Here is a 14,993-nt window from a genome sequence, read left to right on the forward strand (position 1 = left end):
GTACATCTATTAATATATAGGTATATAGTATATATATATATGTGTATATATGTTTATATATATATGTGTGTGTGTATATCTGCAAATCTTAATCTGAAAAGCTATAGCTTTATGTACACTATTCTTTTCTAAATAAGGTGGAGTGTATAAGTGTAAGTGCTAGTAAGTATGAATTAAATTACTTAAGTAATACCTCTAAATTGTACTTTGATCGTGTCCAACGATGCAATCAGAAGACAAACTGATCTGTAATTATTGAACAAGCTCAGTATAATTAATTTGCTGCCATGATCATTTATATCTTATTTAATTTGTATGTATTTCCAGCTTCCTAAGGTGCAGGCTTTTATTTTGAAAGAAAACGCGCACATGCGTGGACGTGGCAGAGGGAAATGAAGACAGACGCTCAAAGCCTCCTGATCCACTGATGCCCAAAGGTATCTAATCTATTATTATTATACATATATATTATACATTATATACTCAATACTTGTGTTTCCTTCTGGTGAGGCTTTTTCCATGTCACCATGTCTCTGCGTTTATTCTATATAATAATAATAATAATAATAATAATATTATGTATTTGCTCTTATGCGTCTGGATAATGCAATCCAGTTGAAAAAGCTTATAGGTTGCAAGAAGGCAATCTGCAGGAGCTGTCAGTGAAAAATGTTGCATTAAGATTAGGATCAATATAACTCAATAAATTGCCTTTTGCTTGTTGTTACCCGATAGACCCCGCCTCCAAGGTGAAACGCACCAATCAGTGATGGTTATGGAGGATGATGGACGTCCCCACAGCCAATCAGAGCCAGACACCCTGTCAGCCGTGGGCGGGCCAGAATGGCTGGTCCCCTGCGTCACCTTGCGGCCCCCCTGCGACCCTCTGCCCGGCTTTAGGCATCTCAGCCTCAGCTCTCCTTCTGACCAGAGACCCTGCTATGAGCTCCTGCAGGTGTCCGACTCCAACGCTCCTGATGCTCATGTTTCATCCATGGTTCCTGCTCCAAACCAAGAAAGACATGTACCTCCATGTTCCCTCCCTCTCATGCAGCCTTGCAAGCTGCAACAAATGCCATTTTACTCCCCCCACAGCCCTTACCAAGGGATATCTCCCCCTTTCCAGCCCCAATACACACACCATGGTTCCCTGAATGGACCCCAGTCACCACATCAGAAACACCTGCCCATCATCTCTCCCTCGCTGGGTGTAAACCAGAGTCCACAGTTCACACCTCAGCCTGCATATGAGAGGGAGTCCTTGGTGGGATTTGCACACAATCATACCTCACCCACCTCTCCCACCTCTCCCATCCCACAGCAGCCTCAGTGGACACTTGCAGCACACTCAAGAGGTAGGTTTTTATTTGTAATACGCACATGACATGTTGCAGAGCCTCCTCCGGGAGCTGATCATTTAAATTGTACAACTCAAAGTCATTTAAGGATGAGCATCAATGGTTAGGAAAATTGAAAATGAGCTGGAGCCCAGTGTTACTATAGGAAAAATTACAAGGGTGTATTTTTTTTTATTTTGTAGCAGTCTGAACAAGAAAACAGCCCTCTTAGTAAAGAATGTATAATACTCCATATTATATATATATAATGCTCTTTCTTTAATAGTGTAACTCTGTTTTCTCCTCAGGAACCACAAATGAGTTTGTTCCCAATGCAGCTGCACAGGACAGGAACATCACGCCACAGGTGGGAAGAAAAACACAGCAACGCCATTAAAACATTCAATTTATCACTGGCACAAATTATTATTTGCTTAACTGATGAATCTGCAGATTCTTTTCTTGAATAAATGATGTATGGTTTCTATTTTTGTGACTATATCTCACAAAATAGAGAGAAATGCTCATCACAGTTTCCCAGGATTTATGTTTTACAACCAGCAGTTCAAAACGGCAAAAAAGATATGTTGCTTACACTGAAATAAACAACAAGTAATGGCAGCAAAGCCAATTTTCTTTTTAAATGAACATAATTGTAAAAGAATGTCTCAATCAACTATTAAATTAAGATAAGATAATCCTTTATAAGTCACACAATGGGGAAAATTGCAGTATTAGAGCAGCAAAGGGGAAAGTGTAACAAAAAGAGGCAAAAAAAAGAAACAAAACAAACATAATAAAGGATTAATATAACAGTAAAGATATTTTAAAAAGTAAACTGTAAAACTAGCAAAAACGAAAATAAGATACAATCAGACTGAATGTTTTTTTCCACATTATTGCACATATAAAATAGTGAATATGACATTTTAATTAATCAGTTCATTGTGTCATCTCTCGTCCAAATCCCCCCGTTAAGCTTTAAAGCTGTAAAAGCTGCTGCTCACCACGTACTTTGCAATCACAGGTGCATATTATTCAGTTATGTGTTAATATAATAAAGCGCATGACAATGTGCTCAGGTGACAGAGTACAATTTGAGATATTTTTGGAGATATTTTCTCGCTGAAGAGTTTGAAAATGCATTTTCATCTCTGTAAAAAAACAGAACCATAATGTTTTTCGTTTACATTCCACAGAGTCAAAGTTTGTTAAAATGTTTGATATAATATGATACGTCCTCTCTTTGCAGTCGCCTAACTCTGAGTCTCGTTACGGCCTGGACCCAGAGCTCCTGCCCAGTGTCGTAAGTTCTCTCCTCACATCTTTTATTGACGGACTTCTTCAGATCCTCCGACAATGAAACACTATTTCCTGCTCTGATTCCTTTCACGCTTTTACCCTTAAAGACTGCACACATCTGCAGCATTACAAAGCATCGCATCAGTTGCATGTGTTGTATTAGTGATTGCTAACCCCTTTCTACTTTTATTTTCACCTAGAAGTACAACAAAACGTAACTACTATACTGCGTTTCTTTGACAATTAAATGAACTACACTCCAGGACTCTTTGGTAACATATTTAGCGCTTATCAGTAAGTTCATACTTGTTAAGACATTTAACTATTGTATGGATATAGAAAGGTTACAATAGATCCAGCCTCTATTGAGCCAGAGTGAAATGTTACCATACTCTGGCTGATTGTCCAGTTTACGCCTCTGTCTCTCTTTGTCTGTTTCAGGTGAAGGTGATTGCAGAGGACACGGCAGAGTGGGAGGGCAAGGTCTTCGTCTCAGAGCCTTTTTCCCGTCTTCCTCCTCTGGCAACTACTTCCTGTGTCATAGAGGACAGGGGTAAACGCACACACAACATTGTATCTGTGTCACAAAGATTGTATCTGTGGTTCTAGATATCATACTAAACGCTGAGTAATGTTGATGCATACAGTATTTTAATTCCTTGAATATTTTCACTACTTAAATTACTCCAATAGGTAAATCAGACAGTAAAACAAGAAGAAAAAAATTGTACCATAAGCATATTCAATCTAAGGAAAATGGAGACATGCCTCGGAAAACCTTCATGTGATGTGTCTCATACATGTGGAAATAATAATGTTACAGCTTTTTGATAAGTCTCAGGATAAGTTTGTGCTTGCTAAATTATGCAATTCATCAGATACCTTATAGATAAGGTAGATAGAAAGAAAGTACTTAATAATGTAATGAAGTATTACGTAAGTATGTAAGTATGTACGTAAGCAAATACTTAAGTATGTAAGTAAGTTTATAATTAAGTACGTAAGTATTTAAGTAAGTATGTACATAAGTATGTTTGTACGTACGTAACTAAATACATAAGTATGTTAGTAAGTATATATGTAAGTACGTAAGTATTTAAGTAAGTATGTACATAAGTATGTTTGTACATAAGTATTTAAGTAAGTATGTTAGTAAGTATCTAGATAATATGTTAATACATAAGTATTTAAGTAAGTATGTTAGTAAGTATCTAGATAATATGTTAGTACATCGTAAAGGAAATGCATAAGTATGTAACAAAGAATGTAAGTAAGTGTGTACGTTAGTAAGTATGTAAGCACATGTAAGTAGGTATGTTCGTAAGTACTTATTTGTCCCCCTGGGGGAATTCGTTTGCAGCCCAATCAAAAGGTATTTCATCAAATCACAATCCATAAGTCTACACAACACATACTCCTAAACAAACCCCAACAACACATTAGTGTGTAAGGGTTTAATAAATTATCAGTTTATTTGCAGAATTATTTAAGTCAGGACGAGGAAAGGATAATGAAAGCTCCTGTCGCCACTGAACTTGCTACATTACTGTAGTTTATTGTCACAGCAGCGGGGGAGGTCTGTGCAATTCATATTCAGTTGTGAGTTTAAATTTTATATTTTGTTATATTGGATATGGTGACAGTTCTTCCTGTCACCATGTCGAGTCTCACCTTCCTTTAAGCCAACCTCCATGTCATATATGACCCTGTCTCTGTTTAAACTCAAGGTAACGCCAGTCCTCTCGCCATCCGCTCCGCCTCCTACTGTGTGCCCTGTGAAGGCCAGACCGCCATGCTCAGCCGTCTGCCGCTGGGAGCTCTGGTCACCCCTCTGGCAAAACTAAATGCGGGAGAGGTCAGTTTTTAGCTATTATGTTTGCATGGATTTGTTACGCTGCAATCAAACCGTTTAGAACGAGTGTATTTCATTTTAAATGTGTGTGTGTGTGTGTTTGCTTCTCGAAGCCCTTGCCAGTGTGCAACGAGCCGGAGTGTGTGATGGGTTGCGGTTGTTGCGGAGCCTCCATGTGCCCGGCGATGGGCTGGCAGGACTGTGGTCAGAGGTTTTACTGCCCCTTCTGTGGTAAACTCAGTGAAGGTAAGATTTAACATTCACCATCTATGCATGCAGGTAATAGTTAAGGTTCAGTATACCTGTAAAATAGCCGTATTTTTCCTTCTCCGCTCTCTTGTGTCCCAGTGCCGTGGCAACACTACCAGCCAACCAAAGGGGTGGAGGGCGCTCGGGTGGATAAAGAAAAGCGGCCTGAACTCAGTATGGGGTCATACGAGATTCTCAATTCTCAGAAGGTTCGTTTCACCTTTACCATTGTTAGTTTTGCTTCCATGTTAGCCGTCTTTACCTCCTCCAAGATATTGGCTTTGTCTAACATATGTACATCTGTTTGTGTAAGACAGTCACTTCCTTATACAAGTTTTTATATAGAACATTTATCGAAGAGTAATACCAATTATTTGCTGATTATAGCTTCTCAGATGTGAACGGGGTGTTGCTTTTTCATTGTAAATTAAATATTTTGCTTCTGTTCAGACAAAGGTAGCAATTTGAAAATGTCACCCAAGGCTGTGGGAACTTGTGAAGCATATTTTTGCTCTTTTTTTCTGACATTTTGTACACAAAACTTTATTTAACTACATTACAGTTAGAGACATAATTTGATGTAGGTGAGGACAAGTGTGTTTACTATTAGTGGGAAATAAAAGTAGAAAGAGTGAAATCACAGCTCCCAGAATTATTCAGTCAACGTTTTAACATTACTGCACTGTTGTATTTAAAAAAATAACGTATTTTTTTACATTATTTGTGCCCTTCAAAGACATTTGATAGTCTCAGAATTTTCACATGGAGAGATACCTTGTGTGTGTGTGTGTGTGTGTAAGCGTTTGTACTTAATTTCAGGGTGAACCCGCTGCACTGCTTCTAGCCATAGATGTGTCTGCGTCAGCCGTGAGAGGAGGACATTTGGAGTTTGCAACACAACAAATGCTCACTCTGCTCACCTCTCTGAAGAGGTAAAATCTGCTCCTCTCTAACTATAAAATGCACGCGCACACTTTTTCACAGCCCAGTAGTATCCCTGTGCAGGTTTGGAAACGCATAGACAGTAGTTCCAATGTTCTATGATCTTATGTGCGTAGGGAGGATGGCGATGGCGTGTCGGACGTCCGCGTTGGTTTGATGACGTATGACAGTAAGATCCACCTGTACGACCTGAGCCCGGCCCTGTCCCGCCCACACATGCTGGTCATCGCGGAGACGGAAGACCTGCAGCTTCCTGTGAGGGAGGGGCTTCTGGTGCCCCTGAGAGACTGTATAGACAGTATCGACAGGTAACAGACGCGTTGGGGGACTCGTTTTAACAGATGTGTCTACCGCGGTACTTTGTGCACGTGTTTCATACATCACTCTTCTAAGTAATGTTTTAATTTTATGTTGAATTATGTTCTGATGAGCTCGGGGTTTTATATCGAAAGATGAGGCCGGAAGCATTATGCTTTTGTTTGTTTGTCTGTCCGTCTAGTCCACCTGGACTCGATTAGATGTTGGAGGTCAAAGGTCAAGGTCACTGTGACTTCACATCCGTCCCATTCTTGTTATGATTAGAGGCGGCAACCTCAGGTTCTGAAGAGTGAAGACAAGGGCGGAAGTGTCTTTAGAAGATTAGAATATGGAGGTCATAGGTCACTGTGACCTCAATTCAATTCAGTCAAATTTATTTTGTATACCCCGGAATCTCAAATCACACATTTGCCTCAGAGGGCTTCAAAAAACACATTTTTGGGGTATAACTCAAAAATTCAAACATAATTATGACAATTTTGCAGAGATAAAACGATGACATTTTTATACAGACGTGGATGTAAACTGCATCTTGACTGGTTGGCGGAGGCAAATGACCCACGAGGCCGTAATTCTAGTTATTTAGATTTTTGATGATGAAAGCATCCACTAAGAAACTATTGAGCCAAGCAAACCAGTGATTTACTGGATGATGACATCTCAGACAATGTGAGACCCCAAAATCTTGTGAACTGTTAAAAGCCGGCATTGTCAATTAATTGTCTTCTGCACTTTTAAAATAAATGTTATATTCTGAGACCTTGTTTTGTAGTCTAGAAACGTTTTCTAGTGCGTTTGTTTGCCCACATATGAAGGAGGTATTTAGTAAAGTCACATCCAGAAAAATTGTGTCTGTGTCCAGGAGATAACAAATAATAGTGACATTTTTTCCCGCTACTTTGCTGAAAATAGTTTATTCACTTTGGTATTCTCTGGCGTAAAGTGCTCATCATCTGCCTTGTTGTCTGTGTGTGTAGTGTGTTGCAGCTTATTCCTCAGTTTAGTCCAGAGGGCGATGACTCGGGTGGAGTTCCCATGGAGCTGCCTGTCAAAGCAGGGCTAGCCGTGCTGCAGGTCAGTAATCTCTGCTCACACTTTGACTGGCCTTTCTTCAGACTTTATTGGAGGTTTATTTTGGTGCTACACATGGAGGGATAATGATTACATTGCAAGCTGTCGATGATTATTGGCAGCGATTTTACTTTATCACATTAACAGCAACGTCATTCTTTAAAATATTGCTTTTTTTGGCAGTATGCCACCATTATTACTCATCATAAAATGTATTTTTATTTAATGAATTAATGAACTATTTACAAAAAAAAACATTTACTTAGCTAACTTGGCTACTTCCTATCTGCAGTAACAGACTTGTTTTTAACATACTCTTAATTTGTTTTTGTTTTTTTCATATATTTTTATTCTTAAATTATGCCTTCTACTATCGCACTGTGTTTATATATGTATGTATATGTGTATATATATTTTTATTATATATATATATATATATATTTATTTTTTTACACCATTACTGCCGATATGATGTCTATGTCTAGGCCCTGAATTGTCCTGGCAAGCTGCTGATCTTCCATACTGCCCCTCTGATAGAGATGGGTCACACAAACTCGTCCTCAGGGTTCTTTGGCTCCAACAAACCAAAGGTACGTCTCACACACACACACACACACACACACACACACACACACACACACACACACACACACACACACACACACACACACACACACACACACACACACATACTGTAATTCAGTTACTCACACACCTCTCAGTCTCCAGAACATTAATCGGTGGCATCTTGGGAGCATATTTCACACAGCTGTAAGATCATCTTTCTGCCAATGTTGGCAAGTGTCCCTGTGCTAAACTCTTAGAAATCCCAGTGGGTGCTTGTCTGTAGTTCACAACTGTATGGTTGCATTAATTCCCTCTTCTGTCTTTTTTTCTTTTTTTCTCACAGACCATCTTTCAGCCGTCGGAGCTAGCCATCTCATTGGCCAAGGAGTGCGTCAGTCAGGGCTGCGGCGTTCACCTGTTTGTCCTCTCGCAGCAAGACGTGGGCGGGGCTTGGCCGGGGCACATTCCATATCTAACAGGTGGAGCTCTGTACACCTACAGCCACCTCCAGGTACACCGGCAGCTCCTCCCTTCCTAGTGCTGGAAATGGCACACAATTAACTACATGAAGAAGAAGAAGAAGAAGGGCTTTTTTGCTGAAAGAAAATACACTTACTCACTTTCTTGCCAAGAAAAATTGATACCACTTTCATTTTTGTCTGCCAAAGTCAAGGCTAAAGCCAGCAGCCAGTTATCTTAGCACAAAGTAAAAATACAATTTACCTATACCAAATATCTGTCAGAACTTTGAAGCGACAACAAGTGGAGTTATCAGCTGTATTTTGTTTAAATGATGAATGTTTGGAGCACACATACAGATGAGTTGGAGGTCCCATTGTAGATTGTGTGTTTTTTTTTTTATTCCCACTCCAGGGAGAAATGGACAGAGAGCGTTTCACCGCTGATCTAAAGAGCGTTGTAGAGACGGACACAGGCTACAAGGCTGAGCTCAGGATTTTTGTCAGCAAAGGTGATATATTATTTAATTATTATTATTTTTTACGCAGGCAGATGTGTCCTTTAAAAAAACAAAATACACCTGTGATTCCATTTTTGTTTGCGCACCTGTCCTCACCAGATATGCGCGTGTCCGGCTGTTATGGACTTTTCATCCCCGAGCCCAGCCCCAGCCGGGTCGTCATGGCGACCCTTGATGGGAGGACAACGCTGGCTGTGGAGCTCGCACACAGCAGAGCTCTGGACGAGGCGAGAGGTGTAGCCATACAGGTGGGTTTGTGTTCGCGATCCTCGGTTTAGACCAGAGATGGGTTGTGTTCCCCAGACTCTGTCACTTTTGTTGCCTTTCTGTCATCCAGATCCTTCTGTTTACTGGAGTCTTTTTTTTTTAACCATAATCCACCTCTCTCCCCTCCTGTTTGTCAGACTGTACTGTCTTACAGCACGCAGGCAGGAGACAGGAGGACCAGGGTTCACACTCTGACCCTGCGATGCTCTCGTCAGCTACAGGACACTTTCCGGCAGTACCAGGCCCAAACGTTACTCACCTTCTACTGCAAAAAAAGTGAGGAACTTTTACCGTAGACTAGTGCATCATTGTGGCATAATATCATAATGATTGTACGACATTTCTTTATCCATTTTGGGAAAAAATACCACGAATGCTTGGAAATGAATAGACTTCACGAGAATGTGCGGTATAATAATCTCCATTGTACTCTCTGTAATGTTTTCAGAGACTGGTCTATTGTTTACGTCAGTATATGAAGTACACAAGTTTGCAAAAATATCAATGTTACGTAATTGAAATTGATACATCCAACTCTTTTTTTGACATTAACATTTTTTCAATGTCAAATTAGTATTGATGCCTTTATTGTGAAATTGTTAAACAAATGAGACCATGATCAATATGATTTATAGATTCCCTCATACCTGAGATATTGTTGTGAATGAAGACCAAAGTATTTTCCATAAACATGAGATCTTTCACAGTCTAAAGCCACTTTCTGTAGATTCCCCTCTAAATATTAGTATTTACTGTGTATTGTGTTATAATTATTATATTTGAAGCCATTACACACTGGCTTCTGAGTTATGGTATATTTTGTTTTACAGTCATTCTCAAAATGTCACATAAGACAACATTAATGTGCGTTTTGGTGTTCCCGTCTAGTTTACTGTTCAGTGCTGGAGCGCCCTCTACAGGAGCTGAGGGAGGAGCTGCAGACGGAGGTAACCGAAGCGTTGGCGTCCTACCGCAAACACTGCTGCTCTGCCTCCGTGTCTGCCGGACAGGTGAGGTTTGGAAAACATAAAACATAAAATGCCCTTCATACTTTTAAAGTCTTCCAGAAGTACAAATGGCTCTCTTTACTCTTATAAAGGTTTAAAACGTTTTATTATATAGAGAAAAATCAGAATTTTCAATCTTTTCTCCTCTCGTTCCTCTGTTATTATTGTTTTATTATTTTTTATCACATGTACTGACCTCTCTGTGTGTGTGTGTGTGTACTGTAGCTGGTCCTCCCTCAGTACCTGCGAGCCCTCCCTGTTTACATCAACAGTCTGAGGAAGAGCGAGGTGATGCTGCCGGGCCTGCGGAGCTCCGTCCACCAGCGGCTGCAGCAGCGCTGCCAGGTGCTCAGCATGGACACCTGCAGCACCGCCACACACTTCTACCCTCTGCTGCTGCCTCTGGTCCGTACCATCAACACCACAGAGTTTTGTTTTTTTAAAAAATCTTGATCAGAGTATAAATCCTGTGGCATGCAGTTAACGTGTGACTGATTTTTCTAAAAGACTTTCCTTCCATCTCATACATAAATGTTCAGCAACGTTTCTAAAGCTTTGCATTCGTGTTGACCTGTGACCTTTATTTCCACCGACCAAATTGTGGCTGTAGAATCGGAGTAATGTCAGTTAGAGTGACCGTAGCTTTGACACACTTCAGTTTATTTTTCACTCATTTGTCCCCTGCAGCCGCTGTCAGTGGTCAGCTCCAGCTCTCCAAACCCGGAGGAGGCACTGCGCTGCTGTGCTGCCAGCCTGGAGCCCGGTTCTCTGTATTTGCTCCATGCACCCCTCACCCTGCTGCTCTGGGTGGGCACCCAAGTCCCAGCATGCACCCTGGCTGAGCTCTTCAACGCCAGCTGCTTCTCCTCCCTGCCCTCTGGAGAGGTAAGAGATCAGACGGATGTGGGCGTACAGTACTCGAGGGCTAAAATGGAAACAAATAAAACACCCAAATAAAATCTTTTTAAAATGGAATTTTTAATTCACGTAAAAAATAATTAAAAAGTCTAATTGTCTGCATCAGCTTTACCGTAAAGGTTTAAACAAGTAAGTGATAAAGAAAAACACCTCACATCAGAAGATGCTTGTGGCAAGAATAAAAAGTACATCCATCCGTTAAATGTCAGCTTTAAATGTTAAGAGGAAGCTATTGGGAAGAGGAAAGCAAGGAGTTGGGGATGGTTTGGATGGATAGAAAAATGTGTGGAAGACTGATGATGAATCACCACAACTGAGGACAGCAGTTTTTATGATAATAATAGAAAAACTTTGTTTATATGTCACCATGAAAAACAGAGTTTACAAAGTGCTTTGACAGACAAAACAGAAAGCGAAAAGCAGAGACAACGGAAACAACAGTTTGGTCCAACAAACATAAGAGAAACTGAGGTAAAATGTGAACAAAGATCAAACAGTACAATAGATGAAACAATAAAACCAATCTAAACAATAAGAACAAAAAAAGACACTTATTCAACCCAAAAGGCCGTCAAGAGTTCTGTAGAATTGACTGTCCATGTTTGCTGCTCTGTGTTTCTTCAGACCAAGCTGCCGGTTCTTGAAAACCCGCTGTCCATCGGCGTTCGATCCCTCATCGACACTCTGGACTCCCAGGCGCCCTGCGCCCGCAAGGTGAGCTGCTGAGCGTCCTGCTGCAACACCTGTGAGCTGAACATTTACACAGTCTCAATTCGTGAAGCTGCTCCATCAGCATCTTGCAGCCTGGCGATTCTCACTATGATGCGTTCAAGTCGTGTCAGATTTATTGTGAATTTGAGCTGCCAGCTGGGGAACTGGAAAAGTAAACAAAAGGCCCTTTTTCGAAGCATCTCGTAGGGTAAAAACTGGTGTAAATACTAATATTAACGATGGCCCTGTTCCATTTAGGTGGGCCAGGGCCCTGCTGTTGTGCACACTAGCTCACTGGAGAGGCTGTCACACACTAAATGGAACAGGGCCCTGATTAGTTGTATCTATTACACCTGTGTTTACCATGCTATGTCAAAATGGCTGATTTATTTAGTTTTCTATGCTCTCGTATCTTCCACTTGGTCACGGTAAGTGTTACTTTACGAAACAAAGCAAGAGAGTGCAATGTCAATTTCTAATACTTTTACTTTCGCCTATTTTAGAGCAGAAGTTTTCCACTAGAATATTCCTTAAATTATTATCTTTTAACCCGTCAAGATGTTGCTCTGACTTCTTTCTATTTGGTTTTGTGCAAATTAAGAAAAACAAACACACATTATTTAATTTGTCCAAACATTTTTACGGTCACAAAAAACCTGCAGGAACTGAGATAATTAAATTAAAGTGGACAAAAAAATAGTTATCATAGTGAGAGGTTGAGCAGCGACATTTGCTCCCCGTGCGTTTGGGAATGGACCTGAACGTTATAAATTGTTCTGGTGTCCAGATTTTGATGTTTCCCCGCAACATATACAAGGCCTGCTGGCACAAATTCATGATATGATTAAAAAAAAAAGTAAAGTTGCAGACAGAGGAAGGCCGTGTGTTTTTGAGAAGCAGGAAGTGTAACCTCCTCCTTCACATCCACGACCATCTCATATCAGGATGAATGTCGACTGACGATGCCGTCCTCTGATGTGACCTCGTCTGTTCTCTCTGTCCCAGCTGTGGGTGGTGAAGCAGGGCGACACCTGCGAGGAGGCCCTGCAGCGCCACCTGGTGGAGGACAAGAGTCCCAACGGAGGGGCGTCCTATGCCGACTTCCTCTACCATCTCCACGTCAACTCCGTCCGGCTCCTGCAGTGACATCACGCACACATTTTTAAAGTACTCCTAGACCTTATTATGAAGTGGAAGTATCAAAGGCCTGCTGTGTCAGAGAACCAGGCGGTGCATGGGGACAATCTTTAGGAAATATTTATTTAACAACTGCTGTGATATGTGTCACGTGTTGAATGTTATCCGTGCCGTTCTGAACATGTGTTTATGATCATTTATTCCAGTCTCATTGCGTTTCTCTGATCTCGTCCCGAGATTTCTGTGTGTCTCGGTCTGTGTGTGTGTGTGTGTGTGTGTGTCTGTGTGTGTGTGTGTGTGAGAGAGACGGTGTGATTAATGCCGACAGTGTGTGAATAATCCATAAATAGAAAAATAAATGAAGACTTTAATTGAACCGTGATTGCGTTTTTTTCCCCCCAGTGTTCTTCAGCTGAGGAGATTTTGTCTAATGTTGCCTAACTCAAGGAGGAGCTGCTGGTCTTAGTCCTGCAACATCGGATGAATATGTGAACACGGCGTCTCCGTGAGGTTGTAGCTGCGTTCCAAAATCACATACTTTTTATTCTTACTTTTAGTACGCACTGCAGCGGACCTAACAACAAAGTACGTACTGTTGCATGCTGTATGCACTAAACTGGGACATGCTAATTCCTCATAACGTGGCACCTTTCTTAAACTTCGACTCCTCTTCCTCATATATCTGCTGAGCAAAGGATTGTGGGTCACAGTAGCCAGAAAAGCATGCTTGCTTGCATACTGTTAAAAAAAAAAATTCTGTGAGTCCTTTAACTTGAAACCCTGATCACAGAGCGTTTAGTTTTGGATTTAGTTTCCTTCTTATCGTCCCAAATTCTTAATATTAATACAAGTAAAGGACTATGAAGAAATGAGCATCATCTTTTAAAAAAATAAATATATTATGATTTTCTACAGCTGTCTGTGAGGCATAGGCCACATGATGCATTTTGTCCAGCTTTTGAATCCAGTATTACATAGTTTCCTTCCACAAATCTGCTCTCCGCTTACTACACAGTGTGTGATTTTTTTTTTTTGGCAGCGTGTGGGCCGTACTGCTTCGGTGAATTTGTATCCTCGAGCATTTTGAATGCAGTCCAGATAGATTCTGGTGGGATCACAGTGACTGAGGGGAGGTGGACTGCTGGAGCAGATGTTAAACTGCAGGCATTCAATGTTTGACACTTCATCTTGAGGCAAAGAGATATATATATATATATATATATATATATATTTATTTTTTTTTTCCCCCACCAGGTCACAATGATGTACTTGTGGTTTTAGCTTCTTGGTGATTCTTCTGTAACTTTGGGTGGTATAATGACAAAAAGGAGGAGTTAACATCACACAATTACACTAATATTACACGTTTAAATATGAAATGTTGATACTAAAACGACACATTTGACCACAATACTATGCATTTGTGTAAAAGGGATGAATACAAACCAAAACAAATGTAGCGTATGCTTGGGGAACAACATTTAGACAAAAATGTGAGCAGTGAAACAACAGAAAGGTGAAATTAACTGATTTTCGGGGGGGTGGGGGGTTTAAAACTGACCACAAAACAAAAGGCCACAAATGGTGAGTTCAACATTCTTTTAAAAAGTGTGTTATGGCCCTGGGTGTACTCACAAATAGGATAAAACTGTTTTGCATTGTGATATACCATTTACGAATTAAAATTTGCAATGCACAAAATGCAGTTAACATGCACCTGCATATCTATCATGCATTAAAGCCAAATTCTTTGCATCCACAGTATTTCTAAAATAATGCTATAGTGACCCATGTGTCTGGCTCCTGAATGTTTATTAAGATATTTAACTTAATCTAATTCTTTTAACTTAATCTAAATATTAAGATATTTAACTTAATCTAATTATTTTAACTCAATCTAAATATTAAGATATTTAACTTAATCTAATTCTGAACACATCCACATCCCCAGTTATAAGAGGGTGTGCACACTTATGCAACCACATTATTTTACTTTTTTATTTTTTATTTTTCCCCCTAAAAGATTTCAGTTTGTTTTTTACATCACAAAAAACCTGGCATTTTAACAGTGTGTAGACTTTTTATATCCCCTGTATCTCCAGAGCACAGCAAACCTAATATTCCTGTAATGTCTAAATTATGTCTTTCTAAAAATGAATTTAATGTTTAATATAAATATTTCTGGAACTTAAACACTTGCACTATCAACACGCATGGCGGCATGTTTGGAAGGCACAAACCAGCTCTCTCATATTTGCCCCTATTTGGAAATCGCACCATGCAGGCGGGGAGGTGCCGCGCTTCTGCCGTTGCGCACTTTGGCCACCAGAGGGCGA

At 40.3% G+C, this 14,993-nt stretch overlaps 1 protein-coding gene across 1 annotated transcript; it reads left to right on the forward strand.

Moving 5' to 3' along the window:
* The first annotated feature begins 382 nt into the window (after window positions 1-382).
* On the forward strand, window positions 383-13,035 carry si:dkey-13n15.2 (protein transport protein Sec24C). The gene is given in 22 exon segments (XM_054611469.1): window positions 383-437; window positions 736-873; window positions 876-1,355; window positions 1,646-1,704; window positions 2,590-2,643; window positions 3,081-3,192; window positions 4,367-4,494; window positions 4,605-4,737; window positions 4,840-4,949; window positions 5,560-5,672; window positions 5,799-5,990; window positions 6,978-7,074; window positions 7,557-7,661; window positions 7,982-8,149; window positions 8,512-8,608; window positions 8,717-8,865; window positions 9,022-9,160; window positions 9,773-9,894; window positions 10,117-10,296; window positions 10,579-10,776; window positions 11,434-11,523; window positions 12,526-13,035. Coding segments are annotated over 21 exon segments (2,958 nt in total). The 5' UTR covers window positions 383-437; window positions 736-782; the 3' UTR covers window positions 12,667-13,035.
* The last annotated feature ends 1,958 nt before the right edge of the window (window positions 13,036-14,993 follow it).

This window comes from Anoplopoma fimbria, chromosome 13 (genome assembly GCF_027596085.1).
Source record: "Anoplopoma fimbria isolate UVic2021 breed Golden Eagle Sablefish chromosome 13, Afim_UVic_2022, whole genome shotgun sequence".
NCBI lineage: Eukaryota > Metazoa > Chordata > Actinopteri > Perciformes > Anoplopomatidae > Anoplopoma > Anoplopoma fimbria.